General features: G+C 39.4%; 1 protein-coding gene across 5 annotated transcripts in view; it reads right to left on the bottom strand.

Annotated features, from left to right (window-relative positions):
* npas3 (neuronal PAS domain protein 3) overlaps nucleotides 1–23,828 on the bottom strand; it is a 333,725-nt gene that overhangs the window by 12,070 nt on the left and 297,827 nt on the right. For all 5 annotated transcript variants that reach the window (XM_019349116.2, XM_019349115.2, XM_005455939.4 and 2 more), the window contains 3 exons: nucleotides 20,268–20,461; nucleotides 16,872–16,978; nucleotides 263–410 (listed from right to left, as the gene is read on the bottom strand). In XM_019349116.2, the coding sequence (XP_019204661.1) occupies nucleotides 263–410; nucleotides 16,872–16,978; nucleotides 20,268–20,461 (449 nt within the window). The remainder of the gene's footprint in view (nucleotides 1–262; nucleotides 411–16,871; nucleotides 16,979–20,267; nucleotides 20,462–23,828) is intronic.

Here is a 23,828-nt window from a genome sequence, read left to right on the forward strand (position 1 = left end):
GCACATTAGGGTGAAGTAAAGTGGTCCATTTTCTGGACATCTGCATTTGTTTAAGAGTGTAGTATACGTGCATCTGGATTCTCTGAGCAGCTTCTCTTTTACTTCTTTTGAATGAGTTGTTATAAATTCTCCTTGACCTCCTAATGTTTCCATTGAGATCAAGGAAAAGCAATAAGGAAAAAAGATGTAGGAGGTAATTTTTTTGGACTGTTCCACCATACCATTGTACCACAAGATCATTATCACATTGTTGACCTCTGACCTGAGAACGTAGTTGACCCAGATGATGTTCTTCTCACTGGCGTTCTTCACATTGACAGCGATGGTGGCACTGGACTGGATCCAGATGTAACCACCATTTTTCTGGATCCACCGGTAATACTTTGTCACACACTGGCCTTTATTCATCACTGAGACAGAGAACGAAAGCAAGAAAGGATGTTTGTTATTTCACTGCATTTTCTCTTTGATGTTGTGTCTTTATAGATAGTTCATCACAGGAGAGAAAGAAAAGGCAAAAAAGTGAGAGTTTGGGAGGTGCGAGAGAAACAAAGACTGAAAGATGTGTGTGTGTGTGAGAGAGCAAGGCAGTCATCAGATGTCATGTGACAGCTGGCTCAGAGCTGCTCTGCTGCTGCTGTCATTAATCAGACCAACACACACTGCCAGCCTCTCTCGCTCTCTCTGTATGGGTGTGTGCAGAACTGCCTGTTCATGTATCCATGTGCTTCCAATAGGTTTGAAATAACAAACTCAAAGCATGACATCAAGTTTGTATGAAATGTGAATGCTGAAATATCCTACTGCTGTGACATTCTGACAGTACACAATCATGTACTTCTCATCACATACAAAGTCTTGAATAATCAGGCACCTACTTATCTTAATGACCTTATAGCACCATATCACCCAATAAGAGCACTTCATGCTCAGACTGCAGGCTTACTTGGTAAATGGACGCGCTTTTCTACTCTCACGGAGTACTCAAAGCGCTCTATACAACATGCCTCATTCACCCAATCTCACAAGCACTTTATCTACACTTAGCTTTCTAACAACATTCATACTCCGATGGATGCATCGGAGAGCAAGTTGCAGTTAGTATCTTGCCCAAGGATACTTGGCATGCAGACTGGAGAAGCCAGGGATCGAACCACCGACCTTCCAGTCAGTAGGTGACCAGTTCTACCTCCTGAGCTACAGCCACCCCACTTGTGGTTACTAGGATATTTAAAGGTAGAATGGGAGGTAGAGGCACCAGCTTTCAAGTCCCTCTTCTGTGGAACCAGCCTCAAGTTTGGATTCAGGAGACAGAGACCCTCTCTGCTTTTAAGATTAGGTTTAATATTTTCCTGTCTGATAAAACATATAGTTAGAGCTCGATAATGTGACCCTGAATCCACCCTTAGTTATGTTGCAGTAGGTCTAGGCTGCTGGGACTTCCTAAAATGCAGTGAGTGTTTCTTTTTCATTCACTGTTTTCACTCACTTTTTGTTTATAAACTGCACTGCATTTAATCTTATCTATTATTCATCTCTGTCTCTCTTCTACAGTGTGTCAACCGGTTGTAGCAGATGGTCATCCCTTTGTTTTTCCTTCCCACTGTCGCCAAAGCGCTTGCTCATAGGGGTTCACTTTTTCGTTGGAGTTGTCTCTGTTTTTTTTTTTATTGTATTATTGTAGGATCTTTTCCTTACAATATCAATTGTAATTGTTGTGATTTGGTTCTATATAAATAAAACTGAATTGAATTGAATGTAAAGCTTACCTTTCTAAAGTTTAGCATGTGGTAAATTAGCAGTGATAAGGAAGACTTCAGTCTTCATCTATGACTTTATCAGTCTCTCATGTAATAGTAGAGAAATTCTGGCACACTCTTCTTTAGTTCTTTCTTATCTTCAGTTGTAGACTTGCAGTCATTTGTTCTATTATGTAGACCTTATTCAGTCTCTGTATCCACTGAGTTATGGATGGTGGTTTTGTTTTCCTCTAGTTCAGAGTTCTCATTTTCCCAGCAATGAATAGGAGTATCCGTAAAATGTACCTCTGGTCTGAGCCATATGTTTCTCTAAAGTCCCAAAAGAAAAAGTGAGAGCCTATAAAGCCAATAAAGAGAATTGGTGATAATGAGTCCCCCTTTCTCACACCCCTTTCCACCATAAATGAATCAGAACAACAACCGTTAAGCCTAACTTTTGACCTAGGATCTTTATAAAGTGTATTAATCCAAGTAGCAAATATTTCTCCATATCTCATTTCAGTGTTTGTTTCGAAAACAGCCAATCAACTCGATTAAATGCTTTCTCAGGATTCAAGCTGAGATATTAACTGTAGATTTAGTATTTTTCTTATATTACTTTTTTCCTGACGGTCCATAATGAATCCTGTTTGGCCTGGTTTTATACACTTCTTTATATAATTTTGAGTTCTAGAAGCTAAAATAGATGTTAAAATTTGTAGTCCACACATGAGAGACTTTATGGCTAGTACAGTGCATAGGGACTTTTCTTTTCATATGTAGGACTGCAATAATTACTTCCAACCATGATTTTGGTGGATCTCCTGAGTTTCCACCACAGCATTTTAATCTGGTTGAGTTTTGGATTTTTCCTGGACCATTGCAAAACCTTGTTTTATTTTGTTTGTTGTAAACTGAAAATTCTAGATATGTCATGGTCCCTGCATCTCGCCAGCTGACGTCATCTTTTGTTTTGTTTACTTTCCCTCTCTCGCTTCTGCTCTCTCTTTCTCTCTCGCTCTCTCCCGCTCTCTCCTTCCTCTGCCGGGGCGGAGCTCAGTGTGGGCTCCCGCCCCTGGCCCACGCACCTGGGGATGATTAGCACACCTGCTGCTGATTTGTACAATTGGAGTGCTACTTAAGATGGCGTACCTGCTCTACTCGTTGCTGGATCGTTGAGCTATCAGCATCAGTCGCCCTGCAAACCTGTAATTTGAACTTGTGAGTACTTCTGAACCTGGAAACTAACTGATTTTCTGTATGTGTGTAGATCTCCCCTGGACCCGTTCCCTGTGCAACTGTGACTGAGCGTGAGCAAGAAGAGTGGTGGAGAGAAGAGGAGCTATTTGTGTGTGGAAACCCCCTCCCCTGGATTCCTGCCCCTTTCACTCCTGGACCCTGGAACCCTGGCCCTTTTCCCCAAACACCTTTGTATATATTACACTGTGGGAGATCACTGTAAATAAATTCACTCTTGTTTGAACGGAGTTTGTTGTCTGCGCTTGAGTCTGCTCCACTAGTCGTGACAATATAAGCACACTGCCAAAACTTCTGCTTTTAAAGAGGTCCTCGCACTTGTTGATAATCAGCTAATTAAGTACATATATTATTAGCACTTGGCTGCTACTTATCCTCTTAACTTCTATGTAACCAGTAAGGATGTAGTTAAGTTTTTGTGTTGACAACAACCGTGACCTCAAGATGCTTTATATTGTAAGGTGAAGACTCTCCAATATGGTAAGAAGCCCACTAGTAAACGTGTGGTGACAGTGGAATTAAAAACTCCCTTTTACCAGGAAGAATCATAATGTCCATCTGCCATAACGGGTTGGGGAAGAGAAGAGTAGTGATGAATAAACACACAGAGAGTGAAAAGAAATTCATCATAGGAAGCCTCCCAGCAGCCTAAGGCTACTGCAGCATGGCTAAGGGTCACCTGGGTATAATTGGCATGGCTGTGTGACTCAAAGCTGTGAACGCATGCCTTAACTTTGGCTTTATCATGTCAATCTTTACTTAGTCCTGACTCCTAGTTTTTGTAGCCAATATAAGGCAAACGCATTCCTGCTCCTCAATAATACTGAGATTTTATTAAAAAGGAGCAGAACTTAACTGAACTTAACAGAGCAAGGAGAAGGAAAACCCTGATGCAAAAATGCATACATACGTACTCACTGTAAATATGTTTTCATTTTTACAGTAAGCATAGTGAGTTCCAGTGTTTTATACACATTTCTACACAGAGATTGGTACACAGCACAAAAATCTCTCCTGGCCTTTTCTCAGCAGTACGCACACACTGAACAACCATCACGTAACGTAACGTAGCAATTTTTCAAAATGCAGAATGCTGTCAGTTTCATTTTTTTTTGTCAGTTTCTCTGTTAATCACTTTACAAAGAAAGTGATATACAGTTCCATATATTGAGATCAACAGTAGACTACCAGAGTTTAAGAGTTAATATTTGAAAATGATTGACTTTGTAAGTTGTTCCATAGCACCATGGACCGAAAGTTCATGAATGATGTAGAGAATGACGGTCAGGTTAGTGTTGATCTTTTTTATTCAGGAGTGTCTCTTTATCAGTCCAGCACAGCAGCTGTACCATCAACTGCAAAGACAATAAACTAGGCATGTAACATTTCTTCAGAGATGCTCTCATAGCAAAGCTTTCTAACTAAGTGATATGAGGCAGCATCTCTGATTCATAACTCCAATTCAGTTTCACACAGTGCAGAAGAACCCAGAGTGATGCGAGCATTTCCACACTGGCAAAGTAACATAATGTTCATCAACACAGGGATGGCTTGGGATCTGACACAAAATAATGTTTTGACACAGTTTAACTGAAAACTGATTGCAGACCTGTTAAAGTCAGTCTGAAGACAGTACATGCATGTCTTTAAAGTGACCATTTCAAAGGCAAGGAGACTGGAAGTTGATTGCACATGGTTGCAATAACTTTGATTGCAGAGCAATTCCCAACCCGTTTTTCCTACTGCTTACTGTAACCTATAAATCTACATAAGTGGTCTTTTCATAGCCACTATGATGGTACCCACCAGTTAAGGAAGTCCCTTCTTAAAACTTCAAGCTGAGCGTGCCGTGTTTTTATCATATCATATATAGTCCTTAAGACTGAAATCTACTGACTGACACCTCGAACTCATGAGGAAAGTGTTTACTGAAGAAACTGTGAGGAGTTGAGGTATTTTCTAGAGTTCTAGCTGGACCTCCAGAACATACAAGTGGAGTCACCCCCTGCTGGCCATTAGAAAGAATGCATTGGTTTAACTTTTCAGACCTGAAAGCTACAGCCATCTTTTATACAGTCTTCTCTGCTTGGACCATCACCCATTTAAATGTGAAGTGAACGAGTTATATTTCAATTGATTTAAATCAAACTCTACAAAAGTCTGTTCTTCTTGTCAGTTGATTGATTTTGGCTATCTAAGAGCACTTCACTGGTTATTTATTTCTGCCAGTAAAACGAGCCTGAAGTCAGGTTTTACTTTTGTTACCTGAACCAGTAAGTAGTTGGAGCTCCTCCCCCCAGTGCAATGAACTGATTAAAATACAGAGCTGGCACTTCCTGGTGCCCTCCACCAGATAGCGCTGTGTCACTGTGACAATATTTCGGGCCACAGGAGGTGGCCCCCACACTGCCACCGTCTCCACCCACCCACCACCCTCCCGTGCTCCGCCATGTGACAGCATACTGGCAATAAATTTGGCCAAATTAACCACTAAATGGTTATCTCAAGCAATATGTATTGGCATTAATCAGGAGCCGCTCAAACAGAAACAGTCACAGACGAGACGTGAGCGCTGCTAAATTCATACCCCTCTCCTACATTTAATTACGGACACAAATAGGTTTTTTTGATGACAGAGAAAAAAAGAGAGAGAAAGTGGGGGGTGATTTATATAAAAAGAAGGCCAGTAATTAAAAACTATTAGAAACTAATAGCATTGTTTAAGACGACATCCCCAGGGCTGCAGTAATTGACTTTGGTCGAATGGCTGGTGCTCATTCGTTTTCTATTCTCTAAGAGAGAGAGAGGGGGGGGTGTAACTTGTTTGCATGTTAAGGCAGAGATGGTGAGATCACGTCACCTTGAATGTGACCTTCCTTTGTTTGTACGCTAGAGTAAATAACGACACAATGAATGCACACACACACACACACACACACACACACACACACACACACACACACACACACACACACACACACAGTGGTGCCTTTTCAGATGACTGCAGGTCCTCAGAGAGCTCTGTGTATCAGCATGTCCAATGGAAGAGGACACACACACACACACACACATAAAGTCACATAAAGCTTACAACTCCAGCACACTGCACACTGTGCTGCGTACACAATCTACACACATAAAGCACTGTTACTGTCACCCGATGTTCACTCTGGAAGAAACAGTTAAAGTAGATATTATATACATAATCAATCCATACAGACAATGACCTTCTTGCCAACTACTAGCTATTTTTCAACCTTTTTTCAACTCCTTGCCTACTCTACCTACTACGACTCTGGCCTGTTTTGTGTGTTGTACCTGTTTCTATTATTGTTCAAGCATTCATTAATTATCCTTTTACTATACAAATATGCATTAAATTGATCTCAGTAAATTGACTGATTGTGAAAAAGGTGAAAGCAGTGTAGACTAAATGTTAGTTGTCTCAAATTTAGCACCCAAAATTAGCACTTTTATAGATAATGGAGCATTTTGATTTTGGTAAATCACACAAATCTTCCTGTTGTTTTCAACTGTAGCAACATTTCCACCAAAGCAGAACCATTTGTGTTAGTGATTAAATTTAAATTACAAAGACTGATGTGCCAGAACTTTTGTCCAGTTAGGGTCTGAAAAAAAACATACAACTTGACCTTGTTCATGTTAAGAAACGTCAAATTTTGTGTTGTTGTGCCAAATCGCAATAGCAGTCAATTTGAGGTGCTTTATATTGTAAGGTAAAACCCTACAATAATCCAGGGAAAACCTGAACAATCAGACAATCCTCTATGTGCAAGAACTTGGTTACAGTGGGAAGGAAAAACTCCCTTATAACAGGAAGAAACCTGTTATAATGATTAAATGCTGAGAGGTGTATAAACGCATAGTGACACTCAGTGCATCATGGGAATCCCCCATGATGCACTGAGTGGAGGGTTCAGGGTCACCTGATCCAACTATAAACCAAAAAAAAAAGTTTTAAAACTAATGTTAAAGGTAGAGAGGATTTCTGTCTCCCGAATCCAAACTGGGAGCTGGTTCCAGGTAACAGGTGTCTGGAAGCTAAAGGGTCTGCCTCCCATTCTACTTTTAAATATGCTGGGACCCACAAAAAAGGCTGCACTCTGACAGCAAAGTGCTCTGACAACACAAAACAGTATTATAAGGTCATTAGGAAAAGATGGAGCGTGATTATTTAAGACATTGTAGTCTAGTAACCTAGCCAACTAGTGAACTGAAGTCCAATCGTCACTCAGTTTTTGGTCTCTACCCACTGGAGTGGAAAATATCTTGCTATTTAGCTGGTGGTACAGTGACTTTGTATCCAAGCAAGTAAACTGATATTCGATATTCCTGAAAGTAACAGTTTGTGACTTTGTCATCATTAGTAAGTACAATGCAATGTAGACATGAGGTTTTGAACCTAAATATACGGAAGAGTTACACCTACCTTACAGGTCAGTGTGTGCACGGTCAAATTAGACTTGAGATGTTATCCTTGCACAGCAAATTACTAATTACAAATCATTAGCCAACAACTATACTTTGGGTAATGCTCCTTTCTTACTCTTAGAATCACCAGAATTTACAAAATTGACTTAATCGTCTGTTCAATATAATGCAAAACAAGCAACTGAGTCCATAAACTAATGTGCTACTCTATGTCCCTAACTTTAAACCTTATCCAACTCCAACGGGTTTTGCTATAAAAAGCAAACAAAAAAAAGCAAACAAACACAAAATAAAATCATCACCATAAGTTTGTTATGAAGGCAAATACTATCCATAGATACCAGATCTGGTGTTTTATAGGCTGTAAACATGCTTTTTAATACTGTAAATGTTGGGATTTTAACTTGGGAGCCTAAATGACCCAACTGCACTTCCTGTGTGGTTGCTACTGTGAATGACAGCAATAATTCCATATTATGTTACAATGGATTCCACTTTCCAAGATTTGAATTCTTGGGTGTTGCACAGTTTCTGCTAGCAGAATTTAAGTTTCATTATACAAAAATAATAAGCTTCAGGCTACCTTCTTAATTTTTTTTTTTTTTTTTTTTTACTGTGAATAACAGAAATATGCCCAGAAATCTGTATGATAGCAAGAAAATGAAGGCATGAACTGATATTAAATGTATTTATAAATCAGCTGTTTGTTCTTTTTGCAAGCACTTAATACCTACTCACAGAAGTCAAACGACAATAACAGTACTGGAAATAAGGAAGCTGTAGTGGTCAAAATGAAGCAGCCACCTGGGCCTGGTAAAGATGAATGAGTTAGGCCAACAGATGAAAGCAGAGACATTTCGGCTTGGACACTATGGTCCAGCCTCTGTCCATCTGTTCACACCGTCCTCTTTGTCTCTCCCTCCATCTTTGAATCACTCACTTGCTGATCACCCACTAATGAAGGAGAGAGGGAGAGAGAGGGAGTGCTGGAGGCTCGCCCGAGGCTGCAGGAGAGAGACCAATAGATTAAAGGAGTTCTATTCCCTTTTAAAGTCTCTCCACCTCACTTTTTCCCCTTCTTTTCCTCTGGCATGCCTGCTTTCTTTATCTCTTTCACTAAGTGTCACACTTTTGACTTTTGCCATTGTTCTTCTGTTTATCTCTCACTGTTTGTTTCCCTTCTCTATGCCTCTGCTCTTTCATTCTTTTTCCTTTTTTAGTGTGTTTTAGTGTTTTTGCTTGTCTTCCCCTATCTCTTCTTCATTTTGAATCTGTTGGATTTCCCATGTAGTTTCATCTACCTTTCAGATTACCTTTACCTCATTTACCCTGTGCCACATTAACCTGTAATTTATGACAGTGAAATTGCTTCATGGAAATAGCCTTTCAGTGTGTCAAAAATTTGAAGGATGGAGGTCTGCAGGAAAAGACAGTTTGTGTGTTGTGTGTGAGTGTGTGTCTGTATTTATACCACCATGTTTCCATGGTTCTAGCCCTCTGTTGCCCTCTTCTGGTCAGCTCTGGTATAGTTTAAAAACCTTCCATTCAAGTTCTTTAACCACATCAAGCTTTTTTTAAAGCCTTACATGCATGAGAGCCTTACAATCCTCCTTCTGAGTTAACTTCAATAATATCTTCCTCCAATCTATCAGCGTGTCTATTAGATCCCATTCCTTCAAGACTGCTCAAGAAAGTCCTGCCATAAATTCATGCTTCAATCTTACATATGATCAATCTGTCTCTATTAATGGGCTACGTACCACAGGCCTCTAAGACAGCAGTAATTAAAGCATTACTTAAAAAGCCATCACTTGACCCAGCCACGTGTCTTAGCTAATTATAGGCCAATCTCCAACCTTCCTTTTATCTCAAAAATCCTTGAAAGAGTAGATGTAAAACAGCTAACTGATCATCTGCAGAGGAATGGCTTATTTGAAGAGTTTCAGTCAGGTTTCAGAGCTCATCACAGCACAGAAACAGCTTTAGTGAAGGTTACAAATGATACTTTTATGGCCTCTGACAGTGGACTCATCTCTGTGCTTGTCCTGCTAGACCTCAATGCACCGTTCGATATTGTTGACCATAATATTCTATTACAGTGATTAGAGCATGTTGAAGTTTATGAAGGTAGTGGTTTGTAGTTGTTTAAATCATATCTATATAACAGACTAATTATAGAGTTCCACAGGGTCCTGTACAAGGACCACATCTGTTTACATTATTTATGCTTCCCTTAGGCAGCATCATTTATTCTCATTGCTATGCCGATGATACCCAGCTCTAACTGTCAATGAAGTCGGATGACACACATCATTTAGTTTGCTCAGAAGGGGTCGTTTGATTGTTCAGGGTTTCTCTCTATTATTTTAAGGTCTTACACTTAAAAGAGACATGAGGAGTCCTTCCCAAAGGACTGGTGTATTATCCAGGGTCCCGGTTCATCATATTTTGTTTATTTCAGAACAAATCATTGCAGCAAAAGCCAGATGCTGCTAGTGGAGAAGAAACACTAGCAGCTTCTGGCTTTTGCTGCAATGATAGCTCTCAGGATGATAGCTCTCTCTTCAGCAGCATATGACTCCAATCTTGGTTTTACATTTACTTGAGAATTCTGATTTTACTGCATGTCCTGAACTGTTGACTCTAATATTAAATGTACATATAGACTTCATAGACTGATGTAGGACAGTAAGCAATACGGGATTATTTTGACACCGTGTTCTGTTTCTCAGTGAAAAATGACAAGTTGAGAGTGATGGATCTGACCCACTAATGCCATAACATGGCACTAATTGAGGCCCCAGAAGTAAGATAGGACTGATTTATCCTGTTAGGTCTGGGGGAAGCCTAACTAGGAGGGGGTCTAATTTAGGCTGATTGTACATAAAAGATTTAAAGAAGCTCAACCTTGAACAGAAACCTTGAACAATGCTGCAATACCTAAAATAAGTTCACCAGTACCAGTCACAGATGGCACTTTATTGCTCAATGACTAGTTTCATACTTAAATACATTTACTCAAGCAGTATTATAACTTAAGAAGTACTCTTATGTTGCCATTGCTGGATCTGAGGACTTCTTTCACCACTGTCGTATTTCATAGATTTCAGATACTTTAGTCAGAACACGTGGCAAAATTGATGGAAAAAAGCTGAAGTGAATATGCAGATTTATCTACTCAAAACAAGAACTTCAAGTTAAAGGAAAGTCACATAAAAGTCGCCAAATGACGCTCCTGTAACTTTGTCCGGTCTTTTCTACAGTTTATGTGTGTATGCCCTTTTCCTCGCTTGTCCCTAAAGACTCAGTTTTTGTGTGTTTTACTAATATTACATGTGTGGATAGATCCACAGGTGTGTGTGTGTGTGTGCATTTTGTATGCAACAGATAAAAAAATGCCTTTCAGTGTGTGTGGATTCATTAAAGGCAGTGTTGGTCTAGAGAGACCAGCTCTACTAAAACGCCTGCAGGCTTAAATCCACCGAGCTTTCTCTTCTGTGCTAGTCTCTCACTCTCTCTCATTCTTTTATTTTCCTCTGCGTTTGCATGTCTCTCGATCATCTGTTTCACTCCCAAACATCCTGGCTGTCTTTCACTATTGTATCGCCTTCTCCTTTGCTAATTCTGAATGTCTTTTTCCAACTTCATATATGTCCAAACCTCCTTTTCTCTGAAAATATGAAATTCTTTTTTCTTCCTGATTGTTTCCCTAGAAAAGCCAGCTTCCCCCATGTCTTGCTTCAACTCTGACAATCAGAATCTCTCTTTGTGTCTTTTTCTGCATTGTCTGGGATTTTTCATTTTGTTTGCTTCTATTGTTAAAAAAACAACTAATGCATTTAGTCTCTATTCTCTTTATCTCTCTCTCTTTTAACTTGGGAGGTTCAGACCTGCAAATTTTTTTGCAACTAACATGAAAATGGTTAACCAAAGTAACCAAATATCTTTTTACTACAGTATTTTACACATTAGCAGTTCTCTGCTGTTTTATAAGTCTGCATCTTCCAAGTAATTTCTCATTTGTAGTACTGATGTTAGTAACTTTGTCAACATTGGGATGCCTGAACATATGAAAATGTTTACACGGTTCTAGACAATTAACTTGTACACCAGTGTAGTTTTCTACATTGAAAATGACATAGTTCTTACTGGGAAAAGTTATTCAAACTTTATTACCACACATTTCACAATGACACTTCTTTTCAGGGTTGTCTTGCTTACTGTCTGCGGTCCATAGAATATTGTTAGATGGTATTGTTAGACGAATAATGGCAAAGAAAATATGCTAAATCAAAGTGGCACTAAATCTTTCCCGGTACAAAATGTTTAGATTCCATATGTGTAACAAACTCTTTTTTAGACTGCCCTCAGTCTAAAATGTGCCAATGATGATTAATGACTAGTTTGTCATGATGAATCCTTGAAATATTAAATCCATGAATTTTCTGTCTTAGATGTATATATCCTTATCTATGTAACAGCACTGACCCAACAAATACAGTTTTGGCAGGCTGTGACACATCACCAAAATCTGTCAAGGTCAGTGCAAGGTCAAGACAAGCTCTTGGAGAGAGTGGGGAAGAAAAACTCCCTTTTAACAGGAAGAAACCTCCAGCAGAACCAGGCTCAGGGAGCCATCAGCCATGACCGGTTGAAGAGGGTGAAGAGATTAATTCACATAAACTTGATTAAAACGTGATATTAAGAAAAGACCTAGGAATCTTTTTTGTCTCTAATTTTCTTTTAAATTCAATTATTAATGCAAATCTTTTTATTTGGATTACTGTCCAAAAAACAGAAATTCATACAAAATAAGTCTTCTAGGCCAACTGTCTCAGATCAAATTCACAGCCACTGTGACATATGTTCTGATGTTAGTTTTTAATCTTTCAGAACCTTTTCTGCTTTTGTTTTCAAAACTCTTTCAAACTTTTATGTGGACTGCCTTGAGCAGTACCGCTGGGTAGCTGTGCTGTCTGAACCACTGCCATCCTAACAAGCTGCATTGTGATTTACTGTCTATTACCTGGAGCACACACATCATGTCACCTAGTCACTCATGAGAGAGGTCAGGCACAGGCAAGACTGAGTGATACTAGTGTTGTGTTCATCAGTCGTTATGAAAACATGAACTTTTTAAAAGCACTCCTTTTTTTAAGCAACTTGATGCATAACACAGATCACAATAGATTCTAACACATCTTCACCTTCATGTAATGGACGTGCTTGTCTTCTATAAAACCAAGTGAACATTTTTTCCCCATCACTCAGTTAAACTACAACACCATCTTCTAATTTCTCCTTTCTTTGCAAAGTTCTTCTCGCTTTCTTCCATTTCCTTAATTCTCTTTTGCTACTTATAATGCATTTTGTGATCCTTCTCACTATGTGAAAACATGGGAATTATCCCATCTTCATCCTTCCTCTTTTCTCATTCTTCCTGCCCCTTTTGAAAAAGACATGAAACGACTCGTCAGCCTGTCTCTCCGTGTGAAAATTAGCATTTTGTCCTGCCTTTTTTTCTGTCTGTAAATCACTAGTTCCCATCTCTATCCTTTTCTCTGAGAAAAGATGAATTTCTCTCCCAGCCCTTGTGCTGAGTATTTCTTTCCTTTTCGTGCCGACAAATCACTCTTTTCCGCCCCCCCCCCTTTCTTTGTGAAAAGGAAAGTTCACCCTTTATCTCTTCCTTCTCTTTCTCTCTGTTCTCTGAGTGGAAACGAGGACAGATTGACTTTGAGATCTGACCTGAGCTTAGACCAGCTGTCAGCAGGTAATGATAGAGACTTAGAGAGAGACGCCTCTTCACAGAGAGGGATCACGCTTCGTCCTCCACTTAAAAAGAAGCCTTTTAAAATTTAGATCCCTGTTGAGAGAATAGGCTATCCATCTAAAATATACCTTGATCGATTCCCTAACTATCTGATTCATGTTGCAATGGGGTAACCTGGAGCAGATGTGGAAATCCCACCAAAAAAATCGGAGACTGTGAGCTGCTGCTGTTCCACAAAAACAGGAAAATTGAAGTGCAGAAAGTCTCTTTCTCAACTGAAAATGATGAATGATTCAACGATCGGTTACGATTTGACTGAGAAAATTCTGAATTGGGGATATAGTTTGACTACAGACACATAAAGGTGGAGGCCTGGTATGTCTAGTATTTAGTCTGGCTCTCCTTTCACACCAACATCTAGCGCAAAGTGCTCATTTTGGTTGGCCAGAACACAAAGAACACAAAAAAATAAAAGAACACGCCACTAAATTACTGTATTAAATTATTATCTGACATTTAAAGGTATCAAGATGAAAAACCAAGCCAATATAAATAAAACTGGATGTTACTCTTTATTTTTGTGTATGCATTTGATGTCCACACAAATGATTTCTGTCGCCATCCAATTAGCCAGAAAGTTCCCAGTGTCTGGAGAAAAAAAAGTTAGGAATCATTAGCCTGCCTGTCTGAAATCAGCTTCCACACAATCAGCAGCGAGTTCATAAAGCCACCGAATTAAACCGCCCCAAAGAAAGGCTGATTTTAGAACAATCTGACCGCACTCCATTTGACGGCGAGGATGGAAAGAAAAGGAGATGGGGGAAAAAAGAGAAAAGACATGGAGAACCTCAGTGCCCTGTAGCCATCTATTTCTGAAAGCCCCCCTTTCACAGAGGAAATTAATTTTGAAAGAGGAAGAATAAAATGAACAGCAGAGGTGACTGGAGGTGCTGTATTAGACTACGCTCAACTAAAACCAAGTCATTTAAACCGCTGGCTGCCAGATCGCCTCCCTGACCTCCCATCCTCACTGCAGACAGAGAGGAATAATCTCCCTCAATACTTCCCCCTTTTTTTGTTTTACACATCCTAACCTGCCCCCCTCCCCTTATTCTGCCTGACCCTGCCAGGCCGCCATAGAGCCACTTCCTGATTGCCACTCTGGATGTTCAGAGCTCAGGAACTTTTGGAGAAGGTAATTGAAAAGTTTCAGGGAGCTCCATGCTGGTATATTTTCTTGTCTTTTTTTTTGATGAGCTATGTGACATGTTTCATTTGTGTCACAACAGCAGTAAGGGCCAGTGTCGGGAGTCAGAGCTTAAAGAGACCGGCAAAAATCTCTATTTGCAGAGAAATGATGAGGTAAGTACAGTTAGGGTCATTTAAGGGCCCTCCTTTTCAGTGAAAGTTAGCAGACCTTGAAGACTAATAGAATAATTCGTAACACAGTATCAAATAATTTTTTTTAGCATAACACTGACAGCAAAGGCTTAAAGTCAGCATCATGGTTCCCTCTGTTTTTAGAGTGCATGTAAAAAATCAAACCAGCAGAAGACCACTAGCTACACTAAAATCAAACACTGCCATTTGTCTGTGTGTGATTTATTTTCTTTCACTGTTCAGCAACAAGGAGACCCCTTCCTAATCCCACTAAATGCACTCTGATTGGTCTGTTGTTTCTAAAACCAATAGAAATGGGCTTCAAATGAAAAAAAAAACAATCCAAGGTCCTCCCTATTTAAAATACAATTACAATATCTTTATTTTTACTCAGGCCTTCGTCCAGGAATATAAACACTGAACCTTTTCTAGTGGTATGCTGCCAACAGGGGCCTTCCACACATGGTGTTCCAGCAGTGTGAGTGTAATATTCCAATTTTCAAAACCTTCACAGGTGAAAGAGCCTAAACAAACATTAACACCAAGCTCAAACATAAACCCAAATTTAATTCAAATCAAATGGAGTGCTTCTTATATAGTGCCATTCTACTCTAGTATGTCTCATTCACCCAAGTACTTTGTTCTACATCTACAAGTGTTTTCCATCTAATGTTCACACTCTGATGAACACATCAGGAGCAACATGGAGTTCAATATCTTGCCCAGTGATACTTTGGTACTCAGACTGGAGCAGTCAGGGATCAAACTACCAACCTTGTTAGTAGATGACCTGTTCTGCTTTCTGAGCCACAGCCAGGCTAAAACCCAGGAAAGAAGAAGGACAACAAACTGCAGCCTCAAACAGAGATTAATTAAATGCATCTTTGGACAAATAAAGATTATAGGAAATAATTAAAGTCATCACAGTGCCAATAAATGTATAGATTAAGTTAAAGTCAATGCAATTTTATTTATATAGCACCAAATCCCAACAACAGATGCCTCAAGGCACTTGGAGAAAACCCCAACATCAGATGACCCTCTATTAGCAAGCATTGGCAAAAGTGAGAAGGAAAAATGCCCTTTGAACAGGAAGAAACCAGGCTCATCTGCCGCCACCAATTGGGGGTGAGGGGAGGAAGAGAGAATAAAAAGCTTCCTTTGGTTAAAGTGTAGATGTAGTGGGACAAAAAGGCCAGTGCGCCAACCAACTTTATGCCCTAAACCTATATTCTTAATAAGATGTAAATGACCCATCCATTGTCATACACTGGGTAAAGTGATACTGGCAAACAAACTGGTCTGGGGTTTTTTTTTTTTTTTGTCTTGATGCATGCTGAATTATTCAGGTAAGGACATCCCAGAAAGTTGATTCTGTTCATCTGGATGTAGAGTTTTCAGTGGAAGAAACGTTTCGTTCTTTCAGAGTATTAATGTAAACCAGCTTCTGCCAGCAGTTTTCATCATATTCAATAGTCATTCCACATCTCTGGGAATGTTGGTTCTATGACTTTTGAGAGCAGTTTGAGTAATTTAAACCAAATCTCAGAAAAGTTAGATTTTCAGTGCCATTTAAGCTTTTATTGATACAGTTCGTAAATCACTGCTTTAAGCCTTCAAACCACGTTAATAGAAAAGGGTCTTCAGAGAAATATCTGTGCTTTATATCTGAATGCAATCAGCCGCAGTGGACAATATTTGACAGAATCTGACTGTAGCTGCCTGTGTTCGACTCCCATCAGGCCGGCCGTCCTTGCTGTGCCGCTTGTTATTATTTGGCGTTCTGCCTAAATGCCTTCACTACCTCAGACAAACCGTGAAACGCTGTGCTGCTCTGAACGCCTCCTCAGTTTTTACCACCACTGTAAAGATGTGACTGCAGCAACAAACAGCACGCCGCAAATCATCCAGACAGCCACTAAACATGGATACCAAGCCTCTGCCTCTGCTTGGGTGTGTGTCAGAGGGTGCATTATGCCTCCTGACAAGGGTAATAAGATTGCAGAGTTGCTGCTGTGTGAAAACTTTTCAAAGATACAGGAGAGCAGGGATTCTCTATAAGTGGCTTTAAACTTTGAAGAGGGAAATCTAGCAGCATGACTGCTATGAAACAAATGTACAGATGCACTGGATTAAAGACCTAGTGTTTAACCTGTAGGCAAAAATTACTGAAAAGCTGGCTTATAAACTGCTAGTTTCAAATTTACTAAGGAAAAAATTCTTTTGCCCAATCAGAGAACAGCACTCAGTCAGGTGGTTCCAATACTCACAGTCAAGGTGACTCTGTCTGATCCCCTCCACATCTTCAGCATGAATAAACTGGTAGCACCTCTTCCCCACAATGTCCACTGGAGTCAGGTCCATGTAGTCACTGATTCTGAAACAAAGAGTACACGTTCCAAAGTGGGAAATGGACTGGCTCTCCTTTAGCACTTTTCCAGTCTACTTGAGCACTTGAACATTCACATTCAGAGAGCAACTTGAGGTTCAGTATATTGTCCAAGGATACTTTGGCTTGCAGGCGGGAGCAGCCAGGACTCTGACCAATAACTTTCCAGTTAGTAGATTATCTGCTATACCTCCTGATCACAGCCACCCCTAGTGGAAGCTCAACTGTATGTGTAATACACAAATACATGTCTGAAAGGCCCCATGAGTTTGAATTTTTTAAATTTCACTTAAATGAAGCTTCACAGGTTTCACTCTTTTGAAAGTTATAAACTTTTTGGTCATCATTTGTTTTTTTACGTCACTTTCAAGAAAACACCACAACCACACGCTGGTTATGTTATTCAGTTGCATTCGTTTAGCTTTTTCTGTTTAATATTTTCCAAAATGTTGTGTTTTCTGACATCTCACTTTGGTTTCTGAACTGTTGTTAAGATTTCTGAAGTGCTGCTGAGTTTTCGAGATTTCTTCGTGTTTTATAGAACGTTGTTGTCTTTTCATTTTTGTTGATATGCTTCTGAAACGTTCTAAAATGGCACCTCAGGGCCACCGTATCTATTTGCCACCGGTCAGCAAAAATTGAAGAAAGAATTTAATTGGTGATAATCAATAAAAAAGATTATGTTTGCTCCTTTATAAGGGGAACTGCTGATGAAAAAATATCCACTTCCCCATGTTCTGTTCTGTTGCTTTGCTTTGGATGATAATCTTGCATCCATATCCCACCACAATGAGTTGCATGGAAGTGGAAATGTTGTGAAACTTTGAAATACATAGCTTGTCACACTGAGACAATTTTCTTTCTGCAGTTCTGGTATTCGATGATTACAAAGTCTGATTCAGGGGAGGCAAAAAAAGCTAATAAACCCAACAACAGAGACTGAAGCTGTCTGTCTATTGTACAGGTAACACATGTGAGCTTTAAAAAGCTTTAATTTGAACAAATTTGCCACAGGATAGACAGAACAATTTCCCCAGTTTCATTGTGACAGCGAGTGGGCGGTGGGAGGACTAATGTCTGGCAGGCAGATAACAGCACACTCTGTTCTTTAGAAAAACCCATCCTCCCATTTTCTCATTCTCTTAGAAACTCATCCTCAAAATGGGGCTGTAATGGGAGCGACACTTGCCTGTTCACCACAGAGACGCTTTCTGTCGCTGCGTACTGAATATCATCATCTGCCTCGCATTGTGTCCCTTTTTCCACCCACCAATAAAGCAATCTGCCTACTATCATTTTCCCCTCCTCTCTTTCTATAATAAAACATGAAGGTTTTTTTTTTTTTTTGCCTGATATGAATCTCCTTGGTTGGCCGGTTAACTCCTGCGTGAGATCCTGATACCTATCTGCTTTATCTGGACAGAGCAAAGGAGATAGATCCATCAGAGACATATTTCACTGTTAAACCAGGGAGGATTGGGTCAGGTTTCTCATGAATAAGATGCTCTGACAGGGAAGGCAACTTTTCTTCTTGAACAGCAGGTGTGAAAGATGAATGCAGAAGTCGTCCGTAGTCAGTTTTTTTTATTATAATTTCTTGTGATATTTAATCACAATGTAAGAGGAGCACTCTAAAATGTCCAATCAAAATAAAACAGATAATTTTGCACCATCACTTAGTGTGCTGAACAGATAATTTTGTAGATAAAAAAAACTCCTTAAAAAATGTCCTTAAACATATTATTTGCTCAGCAATACTGACATTTCTTCATATGTATCAGCCTAAATATTATGTACACGATGTGTCTGTAATATAGGGTGATATAAGTCAGTACATCATTAACTGATCATCAGCCTCTGTGACTGCCTCTATAAGAGTAGATATTTTGGTAGTTTGGTCATCAGGAGCATTCAGGTATGTGTTAACACAATGTCAAGGAGGAAAGACATCTATAATTATCTTAAAGAAACAATTGCTGCCCATCAATCTGGGAAATTTTAAGGCCATTCCAAGCAATTTGAGGTTGTATTATAAGAAAGATAATCGACAAGTGAAAAACATTTAAGACAGTTGCCGATCTTCTCAGGAGTGGACGTCCCACCAGTTTCACCCCAAGGTCAGACTGTGTAAAATACCTAAGAGCTGCTTAGCAGAACCTACAGCCCTCAGTTAGCATGTTAAATGTTAAACATCTTAAAGGCTAAAGCCTGTTTGCTCTAAAAAAAGAACATAGCAACACATCTTAGATTTGGAAAACTGCATCTGAACAAAAACTTCTGGAAAAAAATTAGGCAAAGTTACTAAGAAAAATCGTGCAAAAAAACAGACAAAGTTGAGCAGAAAGTTGAATAAGAATTTGTGTCAAATTGACAGAGGATGTTTTTAGTGTTACGTGTTCACTTACACTCAAGTTTAAGTACTGGCAACTTTCAGTGCTACCCTCAGCCTTCTAGTAGACACATATGGTATCAATTTCAAAATCCTACGACGTCTTCTTCTCAAGTTATTGGAATCGCCAGATTTTCAGAAAACTTTCAGAAAACATAAGATCAGAAATTTTAATAAATGTTGAAATTAAATGTTATAATTTTATACTATTTTACCACTTTAGTTGTTATGAAACTACTTTAGTCGTGTAGCTAAGGTCGGCTTAATCATTCATTGCTAAAGATGAAGTCAAATGTGATTTTGTGCTTCGTCTTTGGGAAAAATCCTGTTTCTCTCTCGTCTGTCCTCCTGGTCGAAACCCTGAAGTACTTTACAAATAATAGAAAAAACATTAGTTCATTAAAGTAGAAGTTAGTCTGCTGCCTAACTTGTGCTGAACGCACATGTATGGAATTAGTATTTGTCATTATCTTACTTTCAGTAAGACACCTGCTAAATTCAAGGCAAAAATCCCCAGAACTCTGTGGTCCCTTAATTTTATATGCATGGACTGTATCTGCTATAAACCCCTTGAGCACAAAACTTCAACTTTTGAAACAAATTAAACTGTTTTCAGTCACTCAGTAGACATTGGCAAAGACAGCTAGTGTTTACTGCTGCAGCATATTCATTGACAAAAAGTTTAATTCTCTAATTGTGCAGCAACTAGCTAGGATGGCAACAAACCACAGTTGCTAGCTAGTTGCTAGTTAAGCTAGCATATAGCTTAACTAGCAACTATATGTTGTTTTTTGTTGCGTTTTTTTCATAGAAACTATTGTGCACTCTTTTTCAACATATGACAAAAACAAAACAAAAAAAAAAACCACCTCAGTTTTTATGCTCTACCTGTTCTCACAGTAGACAATCTTTAGGTCCATGTTGACTCGGGTCACGAACATTTGGCAGTCGATGCGAACCTCGTTGATTGTTGGCGGCGGGAGAGCGTGAGCCACCGCCACCATCCCCATGATCTGATTGGGCACTGAGCGGCTGTGCGTCAGAGCCATCCTGATCCGCAGGCGCCCTGTGACGTGGATCACCTGAAGGGGAAAAACCAAGTAAAGGAAAGTCAGTGAACTTTTTCATATGAAAACAAGCATTCACCTACATTTCTTTATTTTTATTGAGAATCAGAATGTATAATAATGCAACCTCAAAGAAGCTAAAGAAAGACATCAGCTCAAACTTTGTACGGATGATAACTATGAAGCACTAATAACCTGTATGCTGGTCAGCTTAAACTGTCCAATTTAGAGGTGGACAAAATTTATACCCCTGCCATTATGTGTATGTAAGTGCAAATGTCTGTACTAATATATGAATATGTTTATCTGCTCGTCTGGAACAGGATTCACTTATAAATGAGACATTGAGTCTCAACGGGACTACCTATATAAATAAAGGCTAAATAAAATTTTAAAAATACATATGTGAATATCTGTTTGTATGGGTGGCTGTATCTCAGGAGGTAAAGCACTTCCTCTACAAAGTGGAAGGCTGGCTCTTCAATCACCTACTCCTCTTGTCTGCGTGTCGAAGCATCCTTTAGCAAGATACTGAACTCCGAGTTCCCCTCAAGCTATCTATTGGAGTGTGTGAAGTTAAAATGTGCTTGTTTAAATGTGTGTAAATGGGTAAGAAAGTGCTTAGACTAGAAAAGTACTATATAAGTACCAGTCCGTTTAGGTCTCCCAATTATTATGCTAGTAAACTGTAAAACTGTACTATCTTTATGAGGATACTAGCGCTTCTTCCTTATCTTCATCTGTCATCATAAATAAATGCCCAAATGCCCAACATCCAAACTTACCAAAAACTCTCAAACAAGTGTGAGCTCTCAAAGAACCATTTCCATGTGTGTCATCCAAAGTAAGGACCACATAAAATATGTGTCCTGTGGTTATGTGTCCCAACCCCAAAACAAAAAAACAAACTGGTCCACACAAAAACTTGTTTCACACATAAGCTGAAAAAGCAAACTATACATACTTCCTGTGCTATATTTTTTGATAATGTTAGTGTTTGAATTGATTCTCTATTCCATTCATGGTTAAGACAATGTATTAATGAAATCTGTAAGTTCTTTTTAGTGATTTTGTTTTGTCTTTGACAGCTTTTCCTCTGTCTTTCCTCTGCTGTCTGCCATCATTCCTGAGGAGAATTGAATGTATTAGTCAGGGATAAACCATGAGTGACCCCACATACACACACATTCACGCACAAACAAGGCAGCCCAAAGAATCCCCTTTAATCCGGCTTCTCGATCTGTGAGTAGTGAAACGGTCGCAGAGCTTAGAGTCCTGATGTTACACCTATACATGCATATTTTCTTTATGCGGAAAAAAACACACACCTAAGCATGGGAACAAGATCAAACCAAGGTTACTGTAACTGCAAAAGCAGAAGAAAAACAGACACGTCCTTCACTTTAATAGACAGCCAAAGTTCTAGTGTCACTTTCATCTAACATTTTTTTTTTACATAAATTTTTAGTCTCTTAGAAAATTTCAGAAGTGTGACCTGAAAGCTCAGTTCTGTTAAGTTCACTTCATTCAGATCAGACGACAAGGGCAGTGGACTTTTTAGCCATATTATTTAACACAATGTAGGAGAGTGAAATGATGCCACGGGAATCGAGAAAAGTGTACTGAAACTGATTTTGAAGAATTGTTGTGAAGAGCTGTAGTAACTACAGATAGATAAAGTTGATAAAGCTAGGTTTAGAAGAGAGTTGACAATTACTACCAGTATGGCTTCATGTTGATAAAAGAGCAGTACAAATGTGATGCTTGCTTTGAGAGTGTTGATGGAGAAGTATGGATGAGGTTAGAAGGAGTTCATTTCAATTCAATTTTATTTATACAGTGCCCAAATCACAACAACAGTCGCCTCAAGGTGCTTTATATTGTAAGGTAGACCCTACAATAATAGATACAGAGAAAAACCCAACAATCATATGACCGCCTATGAGCAAGCACTTTGGCGACAGTGGGAAAGAAAAACTCCCTTTTAACAGGAAGAAACCTCCAGCAGAACCAGGCTCAGGGAGGGGCGGGGCCATCTGACACGACCGGTTGGGGTGAGAGAAGGAAGACAGGACAAAAGACATGCTGTGGAAGTTTCTTTGTGGATCTAGACACATCTGACAGGGTTCCAAGACAGGAAGTGTGGTACTGCAAGTCAAGACAGGCACAGAAGTATTTGAGGACTGTACAGGGCATGTATGAGGCCAGAGAGATAACAGGAATCTGTTCTAAGCCTGTTCTTGTTTGCAGTGGTGATAGACGGAGACGTAAAGGTATACTCTGGAGAAAAGAGAAATGAAAGTCAGTAGAAGCAAGTCAGAATACACATGTGAATGAGAGGGAGACAGGTTTAAGAGTGATGATGCAAAGAGCAGAAGTCATGAAGAAGATTTATGGATGAAGTAAATGGAGGACATGCAGAGCATTGCTGTCTTAGAAAGGATGCTAAGGTGAGATGCAGATGCAGGAAGATGACCCATAAAGGCAGCAGCTGACAGACAAACATACACAATGGCATGAAAAAGTGTTTGCCCCCTTCCTGAGTTTCAATTGTTTTATATGTTTATCAAAGTTCAATGTTTAAAATCACCAAAGATACCACAAGTAAACAAAACAATGCAATTTTCTATAATGAAGGTGTTTATTATTAAGTGGGAAAAGAAAAAAAATTCAAACCTAAATGGCCCTGTGTGAAAAAGTGATTGCCCCCCTCAGAAAAAGTAGACTAAAAGACAGACAGCATACGGCGATCCAAGGAAATTCAGGACCAAATTATAAAAATAAAGTAGCTGAGATTCTCAATCTGGAAAAGGTTATAAAGCCATTTCTAAAGCTGTGGGACTCCAGCAAACCACAGTGAGAGTCAAACGGTAAAAATATGGAACAGAGGTAAACAGAGGTGACCCCACCATAAGAAAGAAACTGGGCAAAATGGCATCAATGGCGAAGTTCCAAGACTGCTTACTGCTAAGCAAAAGGAACATAAAGGCTCATCTCACATTTGCATAAACACATCTTAATGATCTCCAAGACCTTTGGGGAAAGAGTCTATGGATAACTTTTTGGAAGGTGTGTGTCCCGTTTCACCTGTCATAAGACTAAAAGAACATTTCTGAAAAGAAACATCATGTCAGCAGTAAAATATGGTGGTGGTAGTGTGATGGTCTGGGGCTGTTTTGCTGCCTCAGGACCTGGAAGACTTGCTGTGGTAAGTGGAACCACGAATTCTGATGTCTACCAAAACATCCTGAAGGAGAACGTCTGGCCATCTGTTCGTGACCTCAAACTGAACTGCACTTGGGTTCAAACTAAAGACTTTGGAGTGGCCTAGTCCTGAACTGAATCCGATTGAGATGCTGTGGCATGACCTTAAAAAGGTGGT

This window comes from Oreochromis niloticus, linkage group LG19 (assembly GCF_001858045.2).
Source record: "Oreochromis niloticus isolate F11D_XX linkage group LG19, O_niloticus_UMD_NMBU, whole genome shotgun sequence".
NCBI lineage: Eukaryota > Metazoa > Chordata > Actinopteri > Cichliformes > Cichlidae > Oreochromis > Oreochromis niloticus.